Genomic DNA, 15541 nt, shown 5'->3' on the forward strand with positions numbered 1-15541 from the left:
TGCTGTCCAACTCATCCCAAACCATCTCAATTGGGTTGAGGTCGGGTGATTGTGGAGGCCAGGTCATCTGATGCAGCACTCCATCACTCTCCTTCTTGGTAAAATAGCACTTACACAGCCTGTGTTGGGTCATTGTCCTGTTGAAAAACAAATTATAGTCCCACTAAGCRCAAACCAGATGGGATGGCATATCGCTGCAGAAGGCTGTGGTAGCCATGCTGATGAAGTGTGCCTTGAATTCTAAATAAATCACTAACAGTGTCATCAGCAAAGCACCCCCACATCATCACACCTCCTTCTCCATGCTTCACGGTGGGAACCACACATGCAGAGATGATCCGTTCACCTACTYTGTCTCACAAAGACACKSCGATTATAACAAAAATCTCAAATTTGGACTCATCAGACCAAAGGACAGATTTCCACCGGTCTAATGTCCATTGCTTGTGTTTCTTGGCCCAAGCAAGTCTCTTCTTCTTATTGGTGTCCTTTAGTAGTGGTTTCCTTGCAGCAATTCAGCCATTAAGGCCTGATTCACACAGTCTCTGAACAGTTGATGTTGAGATGTGTCTGTTACTTRAACTCTGTGAAGCATTTATTTGGGCTGCAATTTCTGAGGCTGGTAACTCTAATGAACTTATCCWCTGCAGCAGAGGTAACTCTGGGCATTCCTTTCCTGTGGCGGTCCTCATGAGAGAAAGTTTCATTATTTCGCTTGATGTTTTTTGCGACTGCACTTGAAGAAACTTTCAAAGTTCTTGATTTTCCGCATTGACTGTCCTTCATGTCTTAAAGTAATGATGGACTGTTGTTTCTCTTTGCTTATTTGAGCTGTGCTTGCCATAATATGGACTTATTCTTTTACTAAATTGGGCTATCTTCTGTATACCACCCCTACCTTGTCACAACACAACTAATTGGCTCAAACTCATTAAGGAAAGAAATTCCACAAATTAACAAGGCACACCGGTTAATTGAAATGTATTCCAGGTGACTACCTCATGAAGCTGGTTGAGAGAATGCCAAGAGTGTGCAAAGCTGTCATCAAGGCAAAGGGTGACTACTTTGAACAATCTAAAATATAACATTTATTTTGGTTTGTTCAACACTTTTTGGTTACTACATGATTCCACGTGTCTTTACTATTATGTGAATGAGTAGGTGTGTCCAAACTTTTGACTGATACTGTATTTTAATACATCAGTATACCCAGGGATGTGAACCAAAACAGACAATGTCTTACTACTTCACCAGTCATCAGTCAGAAGATCAAAACACTATTTATACAAACATGTGTTTAAACTGGTTTTATTGCTTTATATCCAATGCYTATCCATAAACACTTTGAGAAATAGGTCAATAAAATCTATATAAAAGTCAGTGTGTCATAAAAGGTGTTGTGACTTGGTTGTATTGAACTGTGTCACTACCCAAGGCAGAGCTACATTCAGAAACTGACTTATTGCCACAATAAAGCTTATCTGAACTTCCATGGTGATTATTTTCCAAGCAGCCAGAGAACTATATTCAAATACAATTTCCTCATCCTGAAAGTAGTACACTTTACAMAGCTGCATCTCATTATTTAAACTAAACTTCACTCAATTAATTATTCAGGATTTACAGATAAAATATTGTTGAGTGATAATAATTAGAATTCATCCTCAGGGAASGTGCTCCAATGATCATGTTAACATAGTTATACTGTAGTAATCCAGAACTCATAAACTGGTCACTACCAATCAATGTGACAGTGGATTTGGGGAGGTCATGCAGCACCCYCTACTGCAGCTTGCATTTGGATACTAGCAGCAGTCCTGCTTCCCTATTTAAACACACTGCAGYTGCAAATATAATACTCTTCTCTTTCCAGGTACTCAGCCTTCACAGAGGTTATAGGGGAAAGAGTATGCTATGGCAATCTGTTTATTCCAATTTTACAACACATCCTATTGTAAAATCCTACTATTTACCAACAGTAATGTAAATATTAAATTATAATAAATGAACTAATCACAAAGGATTATGAGAAAGGTGCTTTATTTTTGCAAATCATACATACTCTTCAGAATCAGAAAATACTTCAGAAATGTAAAACTAGAATCAATAAGTACAAAATACCACATTACAAAAACAATACATCGTTTGTATAAAAACTATGTACATGTGTACAATTTTACAAATGGCTGTACAACAGCTAATGTAAGAAGGATAAATTCTATTTGGGATTAAAATGATTTTACAATCAGTTGTTCCTGTTGTTGGAAATACCATCACTTCAGACTCATGCCTACTGAACACACAAACTGGAATTACGAGTCACACTAGTTCTCAAAATGTCTTCATACCACAGTTCTTCCAGCATAAATAACAAAAAATGTAACTTAAAACGAACTTATCCCTAAATTCACCATATCATCACTCAATCACCCTTGAAGTTTAGCAAGTAAAACCCGTTGTACCGTTCCTCCAGCAAGAAAAAAAACAAATACTCACCCTGGATTTAATACAAGGTAAAAATCCACAGGAGATCACTCAAATACCCAATAATAAACCAAAAGACAACATATGCACCTGTCTTTAAAATGATCACCACCCGTTTCCTGGAGAAATCTTTGAGCACACGTCACATCAATGGCACACTAACGACTTCAGTTTAGTGCACATTCTTTTGGTAAGACAAGCATCACAACATATTTGGCAACAGTGACAACAGTTGCTACTCTTAGCCAACAAATGTCACAATTTATGCTTGAAATAAAGGAATTCAAGTAATAGCTTATGTGCAGTGGTTCTGAAAAGATTAGGCAAAATGTCAGCATGAATTCCCCACATTATGGCCAGATAAAGCATACGTCATATTAGCTAGCACCCTTTTCCAGGTCCTATTACCTGTGTTGGGGTGAATATTATAAAGATTTTTACTGAGAAGCATTTTTCATCCAACTCTTAGATGACCATTTTCCTACTTGATAGAGAAATAACATTTTCTGAGGATCCATCTTTCCATGTTTTTGGGATGAATTAAATAAGACATATTAAGATATTTCACAGCCAGTGGATCACATGTTAGCGTTCTTGGTGTGTGTTGCTCTGGAAGATCCACACCTTTCATGGAATGCGAGGAGAGCTCTTAAAGAGCTTTAAGCATTTTTACATTATGTTCTCATTTTGTAGTGTTTGTATTTGTGCATGTATTAAATAAATTAAAATACATTCAGTTTGGTTCAGTGCAGAAACCACAGACAAACAAACAAACCAAAAATAAGTATGCAATTTAAAACTCCTATGAGAAGATTCACTAAATGAGATCAATAAGAATATTGAAATCAGCTTGGAAATTATAAACCTCAAATTAAGGGCTATCACTGAAGCTATCACTGTCCACCTCATCCCATTCTCTACAGAGTTCAAGTAAAACAATTGGCCCAATTCTAGACAGCAATAGAATAAAATCTAAATAGAAAAAACATGGATTCAAAATAAATAATCTAAGGTCTATTTACATTACAAAACAGAATTCCGGTAACAAGGCTATACTGCAGGTGTTGCAGAGTCAAAAAGCTGACACCACCTGCTTTTGAATTAAGTAAACTGTCTTCTTAGGCAACACTACAGAGGAGGGACAGGCCTACACATGCTCACCAATTTACTGTGGTGTGCTCTGGCCTGTCCCTGTCATTTGGCACCTGCTAGCAAGCTGGCTCAGGCCTCCTCCATTGGACCTCATCCTYCCCTACACATTGTAGACTGTGGTAGTGGTGGTGGGGATGGTGGCAGCGCTGGACGCTGAGTTTGCTGAGGGCCGCTCCCTCCTCACATATCTGGGTTTCCTAACTACAGATTACACAACACAATGGAGAGAGGAGGATGATAAACCCAATAGGATACGGTTTGACCCCAATGTTGACATTTCCCACACACAGTAGGTAGTTCAAACTCTGACTAAGATCGTGCCAGGATAAAGGAGTGAGATCATGTAAAACGTTTGAAAACAATGATATTACGCAATTGCCAGACAGACACATTTTTCTCAGTGAAACCACGACCAAAAACCCTATCGAAGGTTGTGAAGTGTTTTAGTGAAATGTTCTTACCYGAAGAGGTTGCCGATGGTATCATGACAGCCTTGAAGAAAGATGAAAAGTCATATTTCTTGATATAAATTTTCAGTACTGCATATAAAATAATTCTAATGTATTGTTTATTCGATGGGGTGATACATTTACTCCATTGTTACAAATGTAAATTTTTCACAATAAATCGGTTGAAATGTTTGAAAATGACTTACCGTCTCATTTGGTTGGAATATGTAGGCTGTGAAAGTACACCAGACGTATTAGTTACCTTTTCCATATTTCGAGCACACCATAGAATTATTRTCCTGTTTACAGTTATTCAAATTCAACCCATTATCGTAACGACTTACCCTTATTCCGCCGGTAGAAGATACCTGGGAGACGGTTGGAGCGTTTAAGGTAGAAAAAGGAGGCAACAGAGAGAATCAGGAACAGGCTGATCAACAGAGTTCCGAACAGGAGAGAGGCTGCCACACCCGGACCACCTGTTCACACAGACAGACAATTGTTAAATAAACCTTATCACGCCTAGTGTTCTCACTAAACATACAGCTCATCTATTCTAGCCCCATGCTGTATTAGGGATCAACTTGCCCATCGGTCAAGTCAGGAGTATTTTTTGGTTGCCTGAAGATTATGATCAATTAGCTATTTACATACAGAAGTGCCATATATTGCCTGCCTTTCACATACACATAGGGGAGGGGTCAGAATGATCAGTTCTGGAATTCTTTGTATTCTGGTTGTTATCAATAAAAAATAACTTTTCAGAACAGGCTTCACTTGACCGACTGCCATTAATTGTCTGTCTTTCACTTAAACAATGGGGAGGAACGAGAAGGATCCATTTTAGGCCACAGGAATTCTTTGCAGTTAGGCTGTCTTCACTTAAGGGGCAAACTCAGAGCAGGCTCAACTTGCGCAACAGCTCAGGTCACTTTCCCCAGGCATCAGGACAACCCTTAATGTTAATGCCTGCTATATGTGCTATAACCAAATCGTATGGCATGACAACAATAGAAGAGTTGGATACAGCCCATACAGTTTTTGACAGTTCAACACACAGGTAACTGCCAAAATAAAGGAAACACTTGAGTAAATGAGGGATACAAAGTATATAGAAAGTAGGTTCTTCCGCACAGGTGTTGTTCCCGAGTTAATTAAGCAACTAACATCCCATCATGCTTAGGGTCATGTATAAAAATGCCCAGTTGCCYATTATTTTGGCATGACTAGAAGAARAGACCTCAGTGACTTTGAAAGAGGGGTCTCAAAGGAGCATAGGGGGTTTAAAGGGTRYGTGTCTCAGTCACCAGATCTCAACCCAATTRAMCACTTATGGGAGATTCTGGAGTGGCGCTTGAGACAGTGTTTTCTACCACCATTGACAAAACACCAAATTATGGAATTTCTTGTGGAAGAATGGTGTCGCAACCCTCCAATAGACACACCTGTAGAATGCCCTATTAAGACACTATGTTGGTGTTTCCTTTATTTTGGCAGTTACCTGTGAATTAACCAAAATGTATGTAAGAATAACTGGCACCATTTCTTACCAATTGTGGGAAGGACTGTAGTTATATTTGTACGATTGGTCCTGTCTGTGATGTATGCTGTTAAAGGCAAAGAGATAAAGGTGGGAAATGAACAGGGTCAGGACACCTGTGGAACCCCCACCCCCCAACTCTCTTCAGTGGCCAGAGTTCTTATTCAATAGTACCTAGCTTTCATGTCCAGTACTTGTCCACTTACTGTAGTTGCAAGCGGTGAAGTTCTCAAGATCTGCAATAGTCGAGTCACAGTGCATACACACAGCTGTGTTGTTCTCAAGGACACGCAGGTAGCATCCTGAGTAAATAGATTTGATGATTGCTCAAATGTTGGAAGAACAAAGGCCCATGTCTATTTTGTAATCCTAGTACATGCGTCTAATCCAAAATGGGCTACTACTAATGTATGAGGAATTTACTGTTGCAATTCTAAAGTTAATGAATAACATTTAACAGAACTGCACTATAGGATGACATGGTGGTCAGTACCTGGCTCGCATTGAGTGCCATTTGAGCACGAGCTGTTCAGCCTCTGTCGCTCTCCACAGCAGTCAAAGGGATTCTGATGTAGGGCCTACAAAAAAAACATAAACATACTGTAAACCTTAACCACCCTAAGCACACAGCCAAGACAATCCAGGAGTGGCTTCGGKACAAGTCTCTGAATGTCCTTGAGTGGCCCAGCCAGAGCCCGGACTTGAATCCGATCTAATATCTCTGGAGACCTGAAAATAGCTGTCCCCATCCAACCTGACAGAGYTTGAGAGGATCTGCAGAGAAGAATGGGAGAAACTCTCCCAAGCTCGCTGTTTATTATCTATGCAGTCACTTTACAAATTACCTCAACTAACCTGTATCCCCCGCACATTGACTTGGTACCGGAACCTCCTGTATATAGCCTTGTTATTGTTATGTAATTCTCTCCTGTTACTTTTTGATTAGATTTTTTATTTTATTTAGTAAATATTTTCTTAACTATTTCTTGAACTGCATTGTTGGTTAAGGGCTTGTAAGTAAGCATTTCACAGTAAGGTGTATTCGGCGCATGTGACAAATAAAATACAATTTGATTTGTAGCGTCATACCCAAGAAGACTTGAGGCTGCAATCTCTGCCAAAGGTGCTTCAACGAAGTACTGAGTAAAGGGTCTGAATACTTATGTAAATGTGATATTTCAATTTTGTATGTTTTATTCATTTGCAAAAATGTATAGAAACCTGTTTTTGCTATGTCATTATGGGGTATTGTGTGTAAATTAATGAGGGAATTTTTTGATTTTTTAAATCCATTTTAGAAGAGCCTCTTCTAAAATGGATTTAAAAAATCAAAAAATTCCCTCATTAATTTACACACAATACCCCATAATGACATAGCAAAAACAGGTTTCTATACATTTTTTTTACGTAACAAAATGTGGAAAAAGTGAAGGGGTCTGAACACTTTAGGAAAGACCTGTAACGTTACTGTATGTTACTATACCTTAGTTACTGGAGTTTCACGACTGATCAGTATCAAAGCTGCTGAAAGGACCATGAGGTATGACACAGCCATATTCAGAACAGTCCTAGAAAAAACAGAGAAAGGTAGACTGACTCCCAGACTATAGTAACAAAATATAAAATCTGTAGCTATAACGTTAGCTGCGTATCCCGAGAGATCTGAAAAATGACAGCTCAGATAATGACTGAGGTGGCTAACGACATTAGCTAGTAATCTGGCAATAAATGCAACGATTGATTGCTCTGGACGTAAACAGCATCTTACAACAGTTTTTTTTTAAATTTATTATACCGTATCTTACTACAGTAACTAACGTTACAGCAGGTAGAGTTGGACTGGAACATCCAGTCTGGTGAGATATACTGACTGTGCAGGTGCTAACGTTTGCCTTTTGGTAGGCCGTCATTGTAAATGAGAATTGTTTCKTAACTGACTTGCTTAGTTAAATAAAGGTTAAATAAAAARAATAACGTTAACTATGTCATGCCCTACAGTCATTGGTCATGACACATGCTGTATAACTAGCTAACGTTAGCTAGCTAGCCAGCCATGCTAAGATTAACAGACTGAATCAGAGCCAATAAAGCCGTTTTGAAGCAGTTTTTCAAATCTAGCTAGCTAACATTAACATCATAGCAAGCTAGACTGACTGTCAGCAATCACGTCGTTATGCGCACTTCTAGCTCGACGACAGAAGTTAGCTAGTTTTTACTCGATTACCATTCAAATAAGAACAACACTAACGTAGCTAGCTTATCTATAATCAGCATGTTAGCTATCACATAGAAAAACAGTTATTTGTTATATTGAACGTCATCAATAAAGCAAAACCAACCTACCGTTGCAAATCACAACACAAGTTTTCGCTCGACAGATGACAGCTGTTGTACAATTAGCAGCATTTAGCTACAAATAATATTAACTTCTGGCTTTTCATCTTTCAAAATAAAAGTAGCRGATCATTGACCACAAACTAACAAACGTAGCTATTTGTGCTATAGATGCAAAAATACATTATACATCACTTGTATGTCATAAATACATTACAAATTAGACTTGCAAAAAAAGTATTGCAAAATAGACTGTTAGGTGAATGAGTCTTAAAGAATGAACATTTTGACAGCTAATAAAATGAGAAACTACGTTTCATTGCTTCACATTAGGAATTTCATATACCTTCTTGAACAGAGAGTACCTAAATGATTCATAATAAAAAGCATACAAGGTATGATTATTAAATCAACACACTTCTGACTTATTAACCAATTATGTCACACTTGGCCTCGAAGAGCTATCTATTGAGGACTTTTATTTCAGTGTTTGAATTTCCTGTTTTGTGGTTTTGTAGAGGGATAACTGTTGCTAAAAGAACTGAACCAAAGATTTTTTTGACGAACTGATTTTCAACTACAAACATCAGCTGGTCCAATCAGTTGCTAGGMTACAATATGGATGGCCATGTTGTCGTTGTGCCTTCAACAAATATTTTTTGTATGCATAATCAATAACCCCTAAGATATCCAAATGCAGTCTTTTAGAAATCTTCACAAATAAAAACATGACTACTATAATTGTTCACTTATATTGAAATACCACAACACTTTATTTGAACCTTCTTCAATGGCTACATAACACTGATATAGATATGAAAGTGCTTGTTATTAACCCTTATGACAGATTGTTCAAGTGTACCTGAATCAGTAAACATTATCCCAACAGAAAAATTGTCAGGCTGTCTAATGAGTCATGACTTTATTATGAGGGCAGTCACTGATACATCCAAATAATTTAACCCAAATGTTTGAGCCACAGTTCTCTTGCAAGTGGGGCCTCTTCAAACAGTCAGATGGTATGGGGTGCAAAAAGGGGACTGGTTTCAACTTCCAGCGGCAAATGTTCTCATAACACAAAAACTGTCCAGTTGTGCTGATGATTATACAATGTTTGTATACAACATTGGCTTGATGTTGCATGAACATTCCCAGGACATTGCTCTCACATTTTGTTGTGGCAGTATATTCTATAAACATTACTGGTACATTGTGTTAGTTATTACCTTACCTGGAAACCTAATGAGAACGTTTTGKGAATTTTCTGTGGTGGTTGTTACACATGTTGTGCACAACTTGTAGTGGATGTTAGGAAAACAATCCAAGGATATTTCATTTTCTGAAAAAAAATATAAAAAATAATTGTTATCCATGTTAAATAGGCCTATTCAAAAAATAAAATCACTTTCACATTCAAAGTACACTGCACTGCCCTGAAACAACTCCCTGTTGTCATGTTTTGAGAAACTATGTTTCTTAGGGGTTTATTGGACAAAGAAAAAAGAAAGAAAGAAAGAAAGACAGACAGACAGACAGACAGACAGACAGACAGACAGACAGACAGACAGACAGACAGACAGACAGACAGACAGACAGACAGACAGACAGACAGACATATGCCAAAGACACAGGCCAACTCATGAGCATGGGATTGTACAGCATGTGGATATTTGCCAAAGTAAAATGAGAGGGATGGAGCATGGAGGAATATCATGTTTTCCTCAGGTCTACAAGGTTTACATTAGGCTATTGCTTATTGTGTGTCAATTATGTGATTATGTCAACCTTGACTTTATTCAACAGATTTTCAGGTGGTGGAAGTCTGGCTGCAATTCTGAACTTCTGCAGAAAATAATTTCTGAATTTGGTGTGTAAATGCCCATGGAAGCCACTGGGAAAGTGTCACATTCAAAAGGAAAACATGTAATTGGTCTGGCCTAATTATCTGGGCAGGYACGTGCACAGATAGGGCTCAACCAGCTACCAAGCAACTGCCCTTTTGCCCTCCTATAAAAAGTGCCCCCCACAGCTTGGTGGATTTTATTTTATAAATTACTTTTCAATTTTATTTTGATCCTCTTTTCATTTTTAATTGTAATTTTAAATGTAACAAATTGCACATCCAACGTGCTAATTTCATAAGCACTTGAATCTCCTAAAACTCGCCAACCCTCCCACCCCAAGGGGCCAATTTAGACTTTGGAAATGTATGCCTTTTTTACACTTTTCATTTAAGCACTTCTCAGCATTTGGAATTCAGACTTACCATACAGTGCCTTCAGAAAAGATTTACACCCCTTGACTTTTTCCACTTTTTGCTGTGTTACAGCCTGAATTTAAAATGTATAAATATTTGATTTGTTGTCGCTGGCCTACATACAATACCCCATAATGTCAGTGTGGAATTATGTTTTTAGAAATGTTTACAAATGAATAAAAAATGAAAAGCTGAAATGTCTTGAGTAATTAATATTCAACCCCTTTGTTATCGCAAGCCTAAATACATTCAGGAGTAAAAATGTGCTTAAAAAGTCTCATAATAAGTTGCATGGACTTCAAACACAGATTCAACCACAAAGACCAGGGAGATTTCCCAATGCCTCGTAAAGAAGGGTGCCTAGTGGTAGATGGGAGAGAAAAAAACACTCAYTGAATATTCCTTTGAGAATGGTGAAGTTATTAATTACACTTTGGATGGTGTATCAATACACCCAGTCACTACAAAGATACAGGCGTCCTTCCTAACTCTGCCGGAGAGGAAGTAAACCACCATGAGGCCAATGGTGACTTTAAAACAGTTACAATCGCTCTGATAGGAGAAAACTGAGGACGGATCAGCAACATTGTAGTTACTCCACAATACTAACCTAAATGACAGAGTGAAAAGAAGGAAGCCTTAACAGAATAAAAATATTCCAAAAGATGAATCCTAATACCTTTTTTGCACTATTGGTTTGAGCCTGTAAGTAGGCATTTCACTGTAAGGTCTACACCTGTTGTATTCGGCGCACATGACAAATCAGCTTTAATTTGATTTGAACAAGGCACTAAAGTAATACTGCAAAATATGTGGCAAAGCAATTCACTTTTTGTCTTGAACACAAATTGTTATGTTTGGGGCAAATCCAATACAACACATTACTGAGTACCACTCTTCATATTTTCAAGTATAATGGTGGCTGCATCTTGTTATGGGTATGCTTGTAATCATTATGGACTGGGAAGTTTTTCAGGATGAAAAAGAAAATAAATGGAGCTAAGCACAGGTAAAATCCTAGAGGAAAACCTGGTTCAGTATGCTGGGAGATTAATTCACCTTTCAGCAGGACAATAACTTAAAACACAAGGCCAAATCTACACAGAAGTTGCTTACCAGTGAATGTTCCAGAGTGGCCGAGTTACTGTATAGTTTTGACCTAAATCTGCTTGAAACTATATGACAAGACCGGGAAAATGTTTGTCTAGCTGTAAGGATTGACGCTGGAGACAGGAAGCAGGTACAGGGAGAACATTTAATAAACTATGGGCATGAAACAGGATAGGAACAGCGTCTGAACAGGGGACAAAGTAAYGACATCAATGCTGACACAGGGATGAAACAGAGGAAATAAATAGACAAAGGGGAGGCAAGCAAAAAATAATGGAGTTCAGGTGGGTCCAATGAGGCGCAAGTGCGTGTAACGAAGGTGACAGGTGTGCGTAATGATAGGCAGTTTGGCGCCCTAGCGCGTCAGAGAGGGAGCAGGCSTGACAGTACCCCCCCCTAGGGTCACCACCCGGCGTCCCAACTGGGCGAGCCTGACGGGTCGGCCGAGGCATGGGCGCTGTACAAGCTGGCTGGGGCAAGCAAAACCTCTTGAGCCAGCTAGGGCGTGGAAGCCTGACGAGCTAGCTGAAGCACCCTTGGTTCCATCAACAACGGCACCCGGCCCCGACTTCACCAACAAAACCCCAGGCCTCCCTGATCCTTCCAATTGTGGTGTCAGCATTCTGTGAGGAACGATGCTGGAGACAGGAAGCAGGTACAGGAAGAACATTTAATAAACTATGGACATGAAACAGGACAGGAACAGCGTCTGGACAGGGGACAAAGTAACGACATCAATGCTGACACAGGGATGAAACAGAGGAAACAGACAGATAATGGGGAGGCAATCCAATCATGATGGAGTTCAGGTGGGTCCAATGAGGCGTAGGTGCGCATAACGATGGTGACAGGTGTGCGTAATGATAGTCAGTCTGGCACTCAAGAGGGAGAGTGGGAGCAGGCATGACACTAGCAATGATCAACAACCAATTTGACAGAGTTTGAAGAATTTTGAAAAGAATAACGAGCAAATGTTGCACAATCCAGGTGTGGAAATCTCTTGGAGATTTACCCAGAAAGACTCTCAGCAGTAATTGCTGACAAATGTGATTGATTCTAACATGTATTGACTCAGGGTGTTGAATGCTTATCTAATTAAGATATATTAGTGTTTTATATTTCATAAATGTTTTACAAATGTTAGAATTTTTCTTCCACTTTGACATTACAGAGTATTTTGTTTGGTATTTTGTTTTGATCGGCTATGAAAAGCCAACTGACATTTACTCCTGAGGTGCTGACCTGTTGCACCCTCGACAACCACTGTGATTATTATTATTTGACCCTGCTGGTCATCTATGAACATTTGAACATCTTGGCCATGTTCTGTTATAATCTCCACCCGGCACAGCCAGAAGCGAACTGGCCACCCATCATAGCCTGGTTCCTCTCTATGTTTCCTCCTAGGTTCTGGCCTTTCTAGGGAGATTTTCCTAGCCACCGTGCTTCTACACCTGCATTGCTTGCAGTTTGGGGTTTTAGGCTGGCTTTCTGTACAGCACTTTGAGATATCAGATGATGTAAGAAGGACTTTATAAATACATTTGWTTTGATTTGATATTTTGTGCAGATCATTCCCCAAAAAATAACAATGAAATCCATTTAATCCTACTTTGTAACACAACATAATTTGGAAAAATTCAAGGGGTGTGAATACTTTTTTGAAGGCACTGTACGCACGTGCGTAACGAGGTTTGTGGTTGTGGCTCCAGTGTGCGCACTGAATACATTTAATAAAATCCCAGAAAACACATCCACTCCGTTGCCTACCAATTTGATCAGGGCAATTCCACGRTAACAGAGTGATGCTGAGACTAAGATTTTTCATTTTAAAATGGAAACGGTTAAAAGTAGTCCTTGTGCACAGAGTTGTATGATTTGTTTAACTTCGCAATACCTGCATTTTGCTTGACATACATTTTAAAGWAACAAATCTGAGTCAGAATTGTCTTTTTCATTTTCTTCCCCCAATTTTTTTTGGTTAATTTATCCAAAGCAATCCTTTTAAATAATGTGTACCTTCAATTTCAATTTTAACGGCACTATATTAGAATGTAGCCTATGGAGAATGCTTTCAGAATGGAGATCAATTAAAGATAGCAAACAAAACATGTACATATTTATCTCAGTTTCAGAACCTATGAGTATTTCATTTCGTAGGGCAGGTAGCCTAGCGATTAGAGTGTTGGGCCAGTAACCAAAAGGTAGCTGGTTCAAATACCTGACCAACAAGGTGAAAAATCTGTTGATGTGCCATTAAGGAAGGCACTTAATCCTCATTTTCTCCAGGGGTGCTGTATGACTATGTCTGACCCTGTAAAACAACACATTTCACTGCATGTGACAATACAATTTTTTTAGATATATTTTTTTTAACACTGATATTTCACAATATGTACAGTGCTTTCGGAAAGTTTTTTCTTCTTCTCATCAATCTACACACAATACCCCATAATGACAAAGCAAAAAGCTTTTTAGAAATGTTTGCAAATTTATAAAAAAATACAAAACTGAAGTATTCAGACCGTTTACTCAGTACTTTGTTGAAGCACCTTTGGCAGCGATTACAGCCTTGAGACTTCTTGGGTATGACGCTACGAGCTTGGCACAACTGTATTTGGGGAGTTTCTCCCAATCTTCTCTGCAGATCCTCTTAAGCTCTGTCAGATTGGATGGGGAGCGTCACTGCACAGCTATTTTCAGGTCTCTCCAGAGATGTTCGATCTGAACTCTGGCTGGGCCACTCAAGGACATTCAGAGACTTGTCCCGAAGCCACTCCTGCATTGTCTTGGCTGTGTGCTTAGGGTTGTTGTCCTGTTGGAAGGTGATCCTTCGCCCTAGTCTGAGCTCCAGAGTGCTCTGGAGTAGGTTTTCATCAAGTATCTCTCTGTACTTTGCTCTGTTCATCTTTCCCTCGATTCTGACTAGTCTCCCAGTTCCTTCCGCTGAACAACATCCCCACAGCATGATGCTGTCACCACCATTCTTCACCGTAGGGATGGTGCCAGGTTTCCTCCAGACGTGACATTGGCATTCAGGCAAAAGAGTTCAATCTTGGTTTCATCAGACCAGAGAATCTGCGGGCTGTCATTTGCGGGCTGTCCTTTGCCTTTTACTGAAGAGTGGCTTCCGTCTGGCCATTCTACCATAAAGCCCTGATTGGTGGAGTGCTGCAGAGATTGTTGTCCTTCTGGAAGGTTCTCCTATCTCCACAGAGGAACTCTGGAGCTCTGTCARAGTGACCAGTGGGTTCTTGGTCACCTCCCTGACCAAGGTCCTTCTCCCTCAATTGCTCAGTTTTGCCTTGTGGCCAGCTCTAGGAAGAGTCTTGGTGGTTCCAAACTTCTTTCATTTAAAAATGATGGAGGCCACTGTATTCTTGGGTACCTTCAATGCTGCAGAATGTTTTTGGTACCCTTCCACAGATCTGTGCCTCAACACAATCCTGTCTCGGAGCTCTGCGGACAATTCCTTTCAAAAACATGTCCAATCAATTGAATTTACCACAGGTGKACTCCAATCAAGTTGTAGAAACATCTCAAGGACGATCAATAGAAACAGGAAGCACCTGTATTTATTTAATTTATTTAACCTTTATTTAACTAGGCAAGTCAGTTAATGGTCTGAATACTTAAATAAATAAGGTATTTCTGTTTAAAAAAAAATGAAAATTTGAAAACAATTCCAAAAACCTGTTTTTGTTTTGTCATTATGGGGTATTGTGTGTAGATTGATGATACTTAAAAAAAAAATCAATTTTAGAATAAGGCTGTAATGTAACAAAATGTGGAAAAAGTCAAGGGGTCTGAATACTTTCCGAATACACTGTATGTTTAGGGACTTTTTCATGAACCATTTCATGGAAAAATAAGGTTTGGAGAGCCTTTAATAAGCACACACACACACCAAAAAAACGGTGGTTTGATTAATTCAGAAAATTGCCACATTCAGTTCTTCAACCCATGATAATGTTGGAAGATAAGTTTACATAGAATTATAATAGGGAGAATAGTATACCCTGGCCTATTGCCCGCACTGACCATGAAACTGTGTGATGACACAGCCAAGTATTGCGCCATGCCTCAGGTTCAAACTGTTACGACTTTGTCTGTGCTACATAATGATTTAATTATTCTACATGTTCATTATTATTATCTTTTTTACAATCAACTGTTGCTACGGGTCGTCAGCAACAACCACATGGACATGACAGC

At 39.1% G+C, this 15541-nt stretch overlaps 1 protein-coding gene across 3 annotated transcripts; it reads right to left on the reverse strand.

Annotated features, from left to right (window-relative positions):
- Positions 1 to 3209: 3209 nt before the first annotated feature.
- lg1h1orf159 (linkage group 1 C1orf159 homolog) lies at positions 3210 to 8043 on the reverse strand. 3 transcript variants are annotated; one of them, XM_023988051.2, is made up of 9 exons: positions 7969 to 8043; positions 7109 to 7193; positions 6119 to 6203; positions 5832 to 5927; positions 5636 to 5692; positions 4430 to 4564; positions 4292 to 4317; positions 4098 to 4128; positions 3210 to 3837 (listed from the first exon to the last, which is right to left on the reverse strand). In XM_023988051.2, the coding sequence occupies exons 2-9, from the start codon at positions 7178 to 7180 to the stop codon at positions 3737 to 3739; spliced, it is 603 nt and encodes a 200-aa protein (XP_023843819.1). In that variant the 5' UTR covers positions 7181 to 7193; positions 7969 to 8043; the 3' UTR covers positions 3210 to 3736. The 3 variants fall into 3 exon arrangements, with proteins under 3 accessions (XP_023843819.1, XP_023843812.1, XP_023843829.1); XM_023988044.2 differs by lacking the exon at positions 3210 to 3837 and having other exon boundaries at positions 3878 to 4128; XM_023988061.2 differs by lacking the exons at positions 3210 to 3837; positions 5636 to 5692 and having other exon boundaries at positions 3878 to 4128.
- Between the last annotated feature and the right edge of the window lie 7498 nt (positions 8044 to 15541).

This window comes from Salvelinus sp. IW2-2015, linkage group LG1, assembly GCF_002910315.2.
Source record: "Salvelinus sp. IW2-2015 linkage group LG1, ASM291031v2, whole genome shotgun sequence".
Lineage (NCBI taxonomy): Eukaryota > Metazoa > Chordata > Actinopteri > Salmoniformes > Salmonidae > Salvelinus > Salvelinus sp. IW2-2015.